The following is a 13,405-nucleotide window of genomic DNA, read 5'->3' on the forward strand; positions in this document are numbered from 1 at the left end:
TTTTTTTCTTTCTTTCTTTTTTTTTTTCTTTTTTTTGGGTGATGATTGAATTTTGGTTTTGTTAAGTTTGATTTGATTGTATGGATTGTTATCTGCTTTTAATTGAAATTAATAACATAAAAAGAAAAAAAAGCGAAACCAACAATCTTGTTGTAAGACGTGTTGTAGTTTTATGAATGGATGATTACAGTTTGAAATGATTTCTATTTTCATGAGTGTATTTTTAAATTTTAATTCATTCCTACTGTGGAAATGTCTTGGTGGAACAGTGTTTTTTGTTGTTCTTCCTGATGTTCTGTGTGTAGTACCAGTATCAGTGCTAAAAAATGAAAATGGATATCCAAATATAGCTATTATTATCTTGTTCTTCATCTTGTATGACATAGAGTTTTTGAATTGTTACTTGATAGAACAAACTATGTGAGGTGAAGCAACTACTGCCCTCTTGTGTTATGGCCTGTTTTAATAAATGTTTGGCTTCATCTTCTGAATGCAACTGAGATAATGAAGCATGATAATAATAGTCAGCTAATTTAGTTAATTACTGCATCTTTATTACTCACTCAATCATAAATGCTGATAATGGGGAGGTATTGGGTCAACTGCTCTTCCAATCCCAGAGTAAACTAACTAATAGAAAAATGTTAATGGCAAAACTAAGTTAAAATGTCCATACTGCAGGCGCTTGATTCATTGTTGCTACAGAAGACAAAGGCTATTCAGACTGCATCTAAAATTGACTTATTTCTGATTTTTGGCTTATGTCCAGTTTTTATTTTTGTTGAACTGTTCAAATTAATTTTGTAAGTGATACTCATTTTATATGAGTGTACTGTATAACTGATGCTTATCCAGAATGTGCCTCGCATACGCAAAGAAAAAAACAAACAGGTGACTACTTTTCACTTTTTTCACATTTCACTTTTTTTTAGTATAGGGTGACTGTGAATTTCTCACCTCATTATGTAGGTACAGAGAGATAGTGCTCAAGGCAACAGCTTTGATTTTTCATTTGCTATCATCACTGCCATATCTGTGATAGAAAGTCTAGTAGATACAAAAGACAATTTAGGACTGGTGAGAGCAATGTGGAGTGGTGTAAAACAGTGGTTTGGCAAAATCAAAATGTTGAGTAGGATGTTCGATTACTTACATCAACCTGTCTCTGCAAGACTCTCTGAAAAATACATGCTTGAGGCTAACCATTTCCAACAGAAAATGCATAGCAACTGGTCTGTATTGGCTTATGATAAGCACAGAGTACCATACACAGACCATTGCTGTATTGTAATGCAGGACTTTGGCAGCTTCACCCCAGCAAATCGCCTTCTGGATGTCCAGATGGAGGGGATAAATTACTCGACAATTCTGATTCAAGTATTCAAACGCAGGAACGGTTGAAGTCTCATATGTCTGTTTCACAGTTATTACCACTTACAAAAGTGGTGAAAATCCAGTCTGAAAACCTGAGATTCCATATGGGTTTTTGCTGTTCCCAGTGTCCTAAAAAGACCAAATCTGTTTTTCATATGAGTGAAATGATTAAAAATGAGCAATAAACATAGTTGACTAACCCAATATAATCACAAAATTCAATTAAAATAAAAGTATAGTAAATTTTTTGGGAAATATTTTTTTTTTAAAATTAAATTAATCTTCAACAATGCATTTAAAAGCATTGTGTAACAGTCATGCTATTGTGTCGATCTTTTACTTTTATTTTGCTGTGCGTGTGTCTCCTGTGCTACTGTAGTTGTAGGATTATTATTATTGCATTTTTGTGGTTGCTGTATTACGAAAAAAGAAACATTGCAAACACACGTTTGAAGCCATAAATTGACACTGGTCTTGTTGTTACTGCATATAACACAAATGTTCTTTATATTTGAAAATGAGGGTGGTTGATAGGATGTCGGGGGGATGGGTTGGTGCTTCTTGCAATACTACTCAACCATATTCAAAACCTCCACTCAATTGAATATTGAAAACCAAGCACATCAGATGCATCAATTTTAATGCTTAATTTAACAACAACAATAAAATTTATTTTTGTACATAATTTTCATACATGGGATGTAGCTAAAAGTGCTTTACAAGATGTCAAATTAATAGTTACAATAAAAATAAGTTAAAATTAGAAAAAATAATAAAGTAAAATCAATGCACAGTTACATGATATAGATATATAATTAGTAAAATATAAAGTTCTTTTGTAGTATCCTTTATTAAAAATAAGTCTCTAAAGAAGACTTTGGTGGTAAAGTCAGATGGCTAGAGAAAGCATTACTGCTGTTCACTGCTGATAAAACTTTCAGTATGATCAATCTCTGAACTTTGCTGTAAGTTTCATCAGTTACAGGCTATTGAATGCAGCCAAAATAAATTATTATAATTGTTTATATTGTAGCCTATGACTTTTTTTGCCGCTAGTTTTTATGAAAAGTCAGTGTCTGAGCGCTCCATCTATGCTTTGTGACAAGAATTTCTTTCAGTTCTTTTAGATGTTGTCATCTCAATATCTTTACTGCATCCATCCATCCATTTCCAACCCACCGAATCCGAACACAGGGTCACGGGGATCTGCTGGAGCTAATCCCAGCCAACACAGGGCCAAGGCAGGAACCAATCCCAGGCAGGGTGCCAACCCACCGCAGTATCTTTACTCTGGACTACCAATAATATATCATATACATCATATAGATAATAGATAGATAGCTAGTTAGATAGAACTCTGTTTGTACCCAGGGGGAATTTGGCATTTTACATACGCTCTTTATTATCGTATTAATAACTGGAACTATTTAATAAGTAGTATTACTTCCCATTTTAATTAAACTAAAAATTTTGATGTTTATGCTTTCAGGCTTGGGTGGCCAGTTTTGAAAGACCAAGAATTAATGTGAACTCACTTATTGCCAGCCCCACTGGTTTAAGTCCATACCTGAGATTTGGCTGTTTGTCATGTCGTACATTTTATTACACCTTACTAGAGCTGTACAAAAAGGTAAGAAGTGCTTGATGTATACAGCCATACTTTTCTAAGAAGTATTCTTTTTCTCTGTAAAATAAAGATTGCTCATAAATTTCCAGGTTTCTAAATTGTAGTAGTTTAAGCTCAGATTATTTTTAAGATCTCTCTGAACATGGTGAATATATATATATATATATATATATATATATATAAATATAATATTTTTTAGGAAATGCTGTGATTTCCGTTTACAAAGATTAGTTAGAAAAAAAGTATAAAGATATTAATTATTCTGATGATACTTATGATAGGAAAATGTTCTATCCATTTTACTGTTTAAAAATTATTGATTAAAGTCTGATTTACAGTTTATTATGACATATTACTAGGTTAGGTATATAAAATAAAAAATTACATTTTAATATTTTAATATATTGTTTAGCAGCTTCTGTATTGTGAATTAAGATATGTAAGAAATTAAAAGTACTGCTTTTTAAGTAGCATTAGGTAAGTGGAGAGTATCAAATAACTATCACAGTTAGGGTTTGATTTTCCTTTTTTAAAGAATGTCTTTTTACACTAAATATTGCAGATACTCTATTTATAAACAATCAGGTGTTCTTTAAGCAGGAATGATAGCTTTCAGATGAAAGGCAACTTTTAAACCGCCTGCCTTTTTTTAATTAATCCTGATAAGACAAACAGAAACACTGTATGATGGGAGTTGTTATTTTGCTGTAACTATGATCAGGTGTATAGTGAGTGATGAATTGGAATGAAAGGAATTTAGATTATGTTTTCCTGTATTAGCTAACCTATTTCTTTTCAAGAGATCATGTACAAGGTCCTTTAATTTTTTTAATAGTAAAATTAAATGAAAACTTTTTGCTATATTAAAATAGGTGAAAGGAAACCGGACTCCACCTCTATCATTATTTGGGCAGTTGCTGTGGCGGGAGTTCTTTTACACTGCAGCAACCAATAATCCAAAATTTGACCGAATGGAAGGCAACCCCATTTGTGTGCAGATACCCTGGGACAAGAATCCAAAGGCACTGGCCAAATGGGCAGAAGGTCAGACAGGGTATCCCTGGATTGATGCAATTATGATTCAGTTAAAGCAAGAGGGCTGGATTCACCACTTGGCTAGACATGCTGTGGCCTGTTTTCTTACCAGAGGGGACCTTTGGATCAGCTGGGAGTGTGGGATGAAGGTAGGTTATGTTTATGTAATCGTTCTAAATAATATGGACTTCTGCCAGCATTTTTAGAGTGTTTTATTACTGGAATTGAAATAGATGAGAAATGTATTTTTTAACACTTTAATTCATGTTGTTTTAATTGAAAATTGTGCCTTAACAAGAGTATTCTACAAATTGCTGTAAAATGTCTTAAGATGGAGCAGTTTAGTCTATTAAGCTGCATGGAGGGACAGAAGGCTCAAGAGGTGGTGAGTTATGTGAACTTAGTATTTGGTCAGAGCTGTGGTAACATGATCTACCATTATGCAGTGCTTTCAGACGAACCCCGATAAGCATCAAATGTGGTTGTTCAAAGTCCGTTAGAGAACTTCCTCAGTTGGGGCAATTAATAGAGAATAATGTATAGTGGTCTAACAAATTTAATTGACTTGAAGGAAACAGAACCTGTACAGCGCATTTAACCAAAAGTAAGATTAATAGGCCAGTTTGCCAGTCGTGATTTTTAAATAATAAAATTCTCTCTCTGAATCCATCCTCCAGTTGTGCTTCCAAAAAAAAAATAAATAAATCTGGCAATTTTTCTATTGCAGTAACAGTCAGGTGGTTACCTACTAGGTAACGCTTGTGGTTGGTTGGCCAGTCACCAACTAAATAATCAGATTGTGATTCAGAACTAGGAATGTAATGCTGTACTCCGATCTTCACCCTGTCAAATAAGTGAACCAGCTGCCGTGGCGTAATGTCAGAGGCTTTGCCTCAGGCGCTGATGTCAGAGGTTCAATCCCCGTAAAGGGATGCAAAAGTGCGTTCACCTGATGAGCCCCAATAAAGGCAAAACACATGTCGTGTACTTTTTATATTATTTGGCAGATACTGTGTCACATGTCCATTTATGAGCTGCTCCTCACAACTGGGTGGAAGTAGCTGATGTTTGCCAACAAACCACAAGTGTTACCTGGTAGGTAACCACCTAAATAATCGATTGCAATTCAGAGCTAGGAATGTAATATAAATATATATAAAATGTTATTTTCCATGTCCGTTTCTAAAAGTGAACTCTAAAACGTGAAAACTGTAATAATATTGGCTATGTACTACATTTTGTAAGCTGGGCTGTTACGGGTCTCAATCATGAACACAGCTGTTTGAAGTTAGATAGGCAGCATTTTTCAGGAGGCCTGTTTAAATAGTAATGATCAGCTACTGTTGATCCTACTGAATGCTTTAAATGCAAGGAGATCATTGAAATCCTTAACTGTGGTTAAAAGGATAGGACTTAAAAAAGCAATCCCCTTTACAGTATAGTCATTGAAATAATATGAAACCCAAAAGGGTGCCCTATTCTGGTAGTGGGGTACTGAATAAAAGTCAAATAATTCTGGCTTATATATAGGCCAAATGTTTCTATTGTTTGTAGTGGCAGAGGATTCAGATGGTGTGCTAAACTCTGCTTTAGATATGTTATTAACAACAATCTAAAACTGCCTTAATATCCTTTTTTTTCCTTAAAGTTAGTCATTAGTTGACTATCTTTGATTGATAATTATAGGTCATGCACTTGATATTAATGTCCAGGCATAAACAGAGGGAGACATGGCCCGACCAGAATTTCAGTTTTATTACTGAGCTGAGAATATATGTACTTTTGCTATGTGCAAGTTAAAAAATTTATTAAGAACTTTCCTGGTCTTCCATCACTACCCATGGTTTAAACTATTCTCTTTCTATTGGTTTTCATGATACAGGCAACATTTATAGACTTTTCCAGTCTATTATAAAGAACATTCCCCATAAGATTTAAGGTAGCAGTGGAATTTTGACCCTTTAAATAGAATCTCAGTGAAACAATTGGAAATCAGCCATGCAAAAGATACAGTACCTTTTCATCATGGTGTAAAAGTCAGTTAAAAATGAAATGATGCATTCACCTATCTCAACTTTCTTCAAAATATGACGAAGGCAAGCCCCAAATTTGAAACAATTCTGTCAAGTGCCCACCTTGCTAAAATATATCTTTTGGGAATACCCCATACTCTGATCATATATGGGGAATCAAATCTTTACTTATTTGTCAGCTTGGATTTGCAGTTACTCCAGATCCTATAATGTCAGTACTCTGTCATGAAAAATCTGCTGTGATAACGTTTTCTCCACTGCTATCATATCTTAACCTTACTCACTAGACACATCCTATTTCACCCTAAATTACTAGGTGGACATTTTATTTTAAATAAATTTAGGAAAGATTATAAGGTTCAAAGCTGTTCATAATTTGGAAAAAAAAAATAAGGCCTAATAAAATGTAGGTATTTGTTAAGCTATTTAGTGTTTTGACACATAGTAGATGGAATATTGGGCTTTACATTTATATACTTCTCCAGACTGGGAAGGAGATGGGTGCTGTTATTTATATGATTTGATAGGGAATAGGGAACATAAATATATGAGAAATATTGCTAATCAAATTCTTGTGTATTTTTTGTCCATAATGTGATTTATAAAATTAGAAAAGAACATACAATGGACAGTGAGGTTCATTGGACATATAGTGTTCTGGTCTCAATAGCAATTTTCATTTATTAAACACAAACATTTTTCTGATATTTTGAATAATGTGCATATTGCCTTTTCTCATTAAAGGTCTTTGATGAACTGTTACTTGATGCAGATTTCAGTGTAAATGCTGGAAGCTGGATGTGGCTTTCCTGCAGTGCCTTTTTTCAACAGTTCTTTCACTGTTACTGTCCAGTTGGCTTTGGTAGGAGAACAGATCCAAGTGGGAACTTCATCAGGTAAGATAAAACAAAGTAAATCTAAATAGAAATTAGAATGTCGCATTTTTATTTCAATTTTTATTATTTTGTGGAATAGCAGATTTTGACTGAATTGCAATAACATAGCTGTTCTCAAACTCCGTCCTGGGTACCCCTTGTGGCTTTTTGTTTTAAAAAGTTTCATAATCAGTAAGTTGTTTTACCTGCAACTGATCTCATTTAATTAGATGGCCTTTTTTCCTCTTCTCATATTCTACAGTCAGAAAAGCACAACAGGTGTGTTTTATATGTTTACAACACATTTAGAAATACTTGTTCTATATTTTCTTATAGCTTTCAATGTTTAAAATAATACTCCACGTAAAAATTATATTTTTTATATGTTACAAACCCTGTGCAGTTTGTATTGGTGGCTGAGAAAAGTTTTTAATTACGTGTTTTCATGGGGAAAGTACATAATAAACATTCAAATTGAACAGGACACAGCTGTGACCAACTCTGAACAATGGCAAACGATGTGAAAAATGTCTATAGGGGGGAAAATTTTTTTAAAAATCTTATGTACCTCATGTCCATTCTCCATTTGCTGTGTCAGAATGTGCAAAATATATGGATTTTTTGCTAATAAGTATTATTAATACTTAGCACAAAAGATAAACAGAAAATACACATTCCCACAATGCTGCTCTCCCCCCTCATTCATTGGTCAAGAATCCTGTGCTGAGTTTTCCAGAAGTAAGTATTAATAGTATTTTAGCCAATAATTCATGTATTTTGTATGCTCCAAGGCTGCAAATGGATAACGGACATGTGGATTATAACACATTATTCAACATATAAAACATCCCACAATAACTTTTTTCCATTGACTTTTTTTAAATTGTTTATCATTGTCTGGAGTCGGTCACCACTAGGACCCATTCAATGTTTGTTATTTATTTTCTCCATAAAAACATAAAATTTATAAAATGTATAGTTTGCTCCCTTAATTGTATCCTTATAATGATAATTAACTATGGGCATAATAGACAAATGAGTAAATGACACTGAAGAATGAAAGAATGCCACTACTTCAGTGCCACTTGTTATAAGATGTTCTTTACTATTAATTATTTACTAATGAACAAATAGGGGTATTCCACAAAGTGTACTCATGAAATTGAGACTTAGTGGAGTATTTCTTTGGAATAATAAGGCAAATGCAGCTCCACACTGTTAAGGTAGATATATAATCTGGGCTTTGGAAAGGTGATATATAATGGTAAACAAGTAAACATTTACTATTAATAGTGCTGGGCGGTATACCGGTTCATACCAAAAAACATTTTTTATTTTTTTTATGATATGGATTTTTCTTAAACCGCAACACCGGTTTAAATTGCCTAAACGACATTCGGAACGTGGCGCAGCGGGAAATTGTTCAAGTGGAGACCTTTTTCACTGCTACACCGCTAAACACAGATTTGTTGTACAGGGGCTCTTTTTCACTACTACTCCACTAAATAGGTAGTGATAGTGTAGGTATTGCGCGGTGAAAATGGACAGAGAACATTCTGAAACTGAAGCTGACGATAAAGTTGAACATAATGACACAGAAGAACTTTTGCCGAAAAAAAGGAATCACGTCCGTTTCATGGAGATACTTTTGGTTTTAAAAGGTCGGATGTGGACCATTATGTTCAAATGTGTAAATACTGTTTCTATACTACTGGATAATACTGCAAGCCAAGTTGTACTTGTTTTATTTGTTTTCAATACAGTGTAATTTACCTGGGTACTGTATAATAGTGTGATGACATGTTGACTTTATTCTTGACATTTCCACTTTAATCTCGACGCTTATGACGACTTTATTCTCGACATTTCTATTTTATTCTTGCCGTTTATGTCAAGATCAAAGTCGACATGTTGACTTTATTCTCGAAATTTGTCATTAAAGTAGAACATCGTAAACTAAACTTCATCATAGAATGAATATTTACTAGATTTTCTCAAACCCTGTCATAAGTTATATAGCACATTAAATGCTTTGTGTTAAGTGTTCCCCGAGCTTCTTAAACTGACTTCCTCTTGCACTAAGAGGAGGCGCCGGCAGCGATCGCCACACAGAATACATTCACTTCATGATATTCCTGCTCTCTGAACATTGAGAATGCTAAGATAAATACTTGATATAATTTTCATGGTGAAATGCATTAAAGCATGCATTAATCATGTGGGGGTGCGGCGGCGTGGAGGTTGCACTGCTGCTTCACAGCAAGGGTGTCTCGGATGTACCCTGCCTTGCATTTGCATGTTTTTCTGGTGGGTTTACTCGGCGTGCTTCAGTTTCCTTTCAAAGTCATATAGGATGTGGGGTTTTGTTATGCTATATTGACCCTGCTAGTGTATGTTTTGCTCGTATTCACCCTGCAATGTACTGGCGACTCATTCAGGGATGGGCGCAACCCTGAATGAATGGCATCATTAAACATGTATAACGAAGATATTTTCTGAACACTCCGTGGGCTAAGTTTATAGCTAGTTTTAATTTCACAAAGACGTTTATCGTGTGGTGATTGGTTATGTGGAGAAAGAAAAATGAAGGATAGGAACTGGGGTTTTGGTACGTCAGATAGAGACAGCACGCGTGCAATAAAGAAAGCTCGCTCAGAAGAACATGCATTGAATTCTGTGTTCGTGTCTCCGACCACCAGATCACAAACCCAACATTTACACAATATTTAAGTTAAACTTGTGCGATACCCATTCATACATCCAATTTTTTGGAGCCTCGTCACACCTGCCATAAAGTTCTCTACACTGAACATACACCTGGGGACCCCTTACTACGAGGGAGCAGCACTACCGCCTCACTACCGTGCATGTTTAATACCTGCTTTAATGCATTTCATCATGAAAATGATATCAAGTATTTATCTTAGCATTCTAAATTTTCAGAAAGCAGGAATATCATGAAGTGAATGGATTCTGTATGGTGATCGCTGTCTCCTCTTAGTGCAGAGGAAGTCAGTTTAAGAAGCGTAGTGATTAACAACTGGGTCGGGGAACGCAACACAAAGCATTTAATGTGCTGCATTAATTTATGACGGGGTTTGACAAAATCTAGTAAATTAAACATTGATTTTAGGAAGAAGTTTAGTTAACGACATTCTACTTTAATTATGAAGTAAACTATGAGAATAAAGTGGAAATGTCGACTTTATTCTCGACATATAGTTTGTTTTTTTCTTCCCTGTGTCCGTATTGTTCTTTTCTTCACCATGGCCCTAATACGATTCCGTTGGGCTATACCACAAATAGTATTATAAATGCAAGGTGCAGTTATTTTATTTATGTATATAGCTTAGCTTGAAGCAAGGTCCATATTAATGCAGTTTGCCTAAATGATGGTTCAGTTGGTAAAGATGTCATCACCAAGTTGCACTTGTTTTATTTTATTTTAATTTGGTGAATACTTTGTAATGCACCTGGGCTTAAAGTCTTGAAGTAATAGTGCAACTATCAGTAATAATACTATTATTTACTTTATTGTTATTATTTATTAGTTTAAATATTATGCAGTTTAATGATGATAAAGTTGTTTAAAAAGTCACTTTAACGTGTCAGTGGACAGAGATTGTTAACATTAACAGAAAGTGTAGTTGGTTTACAAAAAATATTTACTATTTATTCCTTTTCTAAGACATATTCAGTGCAATACAACTTTTGACAAGCACTTCTGGATATTTTACTAAGTCTAAATGCCTCTTTGTATGGTTGAAAATATGTTGTCAAAATTATAGTTTAAGTTGTTTGCAAAATTTGTTCAATAAAAAGGGTTTTATTTTGACTGCATCTGTCATGCAATGTGATACCTTCTCCATTAGTGCCACCCCCTTGAAAACTATCACTTTATGGGGCAATGCAAACCTGTATTAATACTTGTGTGCACATTAAAATGTTTTTTTTGTACAATGTACAATACTCTTGACAGTGGAATAGGTTATTCTTAGCCAGTAATTGCAGTGGAAAATGTGGTTAACATCCACTCATGCATGGGGAAAAAAATAACATTGAATACCGTGAAACCGGGATAATTTAGAAAAATACCGTGATATAGAATTTTGGTCATATCGCCCACCCCTAACTATTAATTTCGTATTCACTGTTATTAAAAACCTAACATAGCCCAGTGGATCATTATTCAAGCTATCCCAGTGTGGGTAATGCTAAGAATTACAATGAAGGCTATTGATTGTAATATGTAGCATTAGAAGATTCAAATCACAATATGAACTTCATGGAGTGGTTTTGTAGTTCAGAGGAAGTACCTTTCTTTTTATTTTTTAAAGCGTGGCAGTAATCATGTAGCATTCATTTATAATCATGTAGCATTCATTTACAATTTGGTGAATGTGTCTGAAACTATAAAAAGAGATATGTAATAAGTTATGCCATTGTTTATCTCACATTTTCTTCATGATAATTGTCCCAGACGCAATTTAACAGCCATTAAAATTTTATCTGTATTTTTTCCCCCCTGTTATGTTTTTGGTCTCAACTTACATGTTTCTTTGTTGAATTGCACCAAGTTTAGTTTTTTTTATCAAAAGCCTTCTAAAAATCAAGATAAATAATGCCATATGCACCTCACCTCTCTCTTTTTGTTGTTTTCATAGAATAAGAGCATATTACTAAAACACAATCTTCCCCATCTGAACCCATGCTGACTATTTTCTAACACACATGTTCTTGATACATGCTGCTCAATCTTTACCTTAGTAATTGTTTTGGTTAATTGCTTACTGACCCACAGGTACTTGGATCAGCCAGATCATCCTTCTTATAAAACAGGAAAATTATTTTCTAGCTTCCAGTATTTAGAAATTTCTCCAGTGTGAAGAGATTTTTGAAAAATATGCATCACTAGTTTATATAACAATAACATAGGACATGGTAGACATGAAAAGCCTTTGGCACCATTAGATGGGAATACATTGAAGGATAAATTGGTTAAAAAAAATGCCATTACTGATAAAAGTCTGATACTAGAGTTGGAAAGGCTTTTGTTTACTCATTTTCTTATTATTGTAATTAGTCTATGATTTGAAAATTTTCTGTTAAGGAATACAGCAGTTTCAAGATAAGGTAGTTATAATCACCAACCATGGTGTCAGAGAGTAGTGCGTGTTGTATGTGGATTAGGATGTCCAAGTAGTTTCACTATACTCTGTCCAGATGACAATAATGGCCCTATAAACCAAGGGAGATGTCAGAAGCACAGAAATCAAGTAGTTTAATAAGTGTTAACCAAAAGTTTCAAGACAATGCTTCAGAATAATGTGAAGTCTAGCGTCATAAAATTTCTTGCCATGCAGTTTGATATGGGCTGTTTGACAGGGATACTTGAGTTAGTAGATTATTTCATATTCTATAGAAAGCTCATGTAGTATACTATTGGTAGTGTTTTGTGTTAATCATGGTGGATCTGAGTTAGAATTTTCATTGTAATATTTTGAATGTACTTTAAAATTTTAACAGCAAGTAGACCACTGAAAAGAACATTTCAGTAGTCCAGTGCTATTCAGCAATAATAAAGATGTGATAGAGTATTTTTGCATCAATAGAAAAGATTCAAGGTTGTGACCTATTTGATGTTTTATAGATGACAGAGAATTGTGATTGGGGGCCAAGAAGTGGCAAACAGATTTAAGACTGTTTAACAGAAAATTGGCAGCTTTTCTAACCAGTGTTTAAAAAAAAAAAAAAAATGCAGAAATGCGAAGAGTCCATGATTTCTGAGACTATCTGCTTCATGGCGCTCCCATTGTTGTAAAACACTGGCACTTGAGAGTTACATCTAATGGTGTTACAGTGCCACATTGAAGACTGTCGTATTGATTATCAATATTGAGAGTAATGAGTTAAAAGTAACGTGTGTTATGTAGTCGGATTACTTTATATTTTCTTGACATAAAAATGCCTGCATTACTTAAAAAAACCTGATTTGCATTACTTCGTTATGATGGAAAAATATTTGTGTACTGTAGCTCCAAAAAAAAAAAATACTATGTTGTCAGAGTAACATGCATGAGTGCACTCTGGCCATCTGGTGACAGCTAGTAAAGAAGAAGTTAAGCATGTGTGCAATATGTAATCTAGTGAAAAGTATTTAACAAAAGTTCTAAGTATACATTTAATCCTGCATGTGCTTAGGGGTAAATTTAATCTGGCCAGTTTAAGATCACAGGGATGGCAAGTGCAAGGCCAAGGGTAAGGCAGTAAGCTGATGGGCTTTAGAAGCCAGGAGACGCAATCAGAATACTCTCTTAATGCTGTGTCTGAACCCCCCCAGACCGCTGCTTCTCTAGGTATTACCACTGCCCCTTGGACAGGTCTCGAGAACTGGAGGAGCGTGTCCCTCTCAGGTCTGGACTCAGGAGTGCTTGAATATTTTTAAAATGGTCAAATTTGAA

General features: G+C 34.4%; 1 protein-coding gene across 2 annotated transcripts in view; it reads left to right on the forward strand.

Annotated features, from left to right (window-relative positions):
• The window catches only part of cry2 (cryptochrome circadian regulator 2), a 64,821-nt gene that overhangs the window by 17,180 nt on the left and 34,236 nt on the right, over nt 1-13,405 (forward strand). For both annotated transcript variants that reach the window (XM_028793826.2, XM_028793825.2), the window contains exons 6-8: nt 2,864-3,004; nt 3,874-4,185; nt 6,814-6,965. In XM_028793826.2, coding sequence (XP_028649659.1) covers nt 2,864-3,004; nt 3,874-4,185; nt 6,814-6,965 — 605 coding nt within the window. The remainder of the gene's footprint in view (nt 1-2,863; nt 3,005-3,873; nt 4,186-6,813; nt 6,966-13,405) is intronic.

The sequence above is a fragment of the Erpetoichthys calabaricus genome, chromosome 2 (genome assembly GCF_900747795.2).
Source record: "Erpetoichthys calabaricus chromosome 2, fErpCal1.3, whole genome shotgun sequence".
Classification (NCBI taxonomy): Eukaryota; Metazoa; Chordata; class Cladistia; order Polypteriformes; family Polypteridae; genus Erpetoichthys; species Erpetoichthys calabaricus.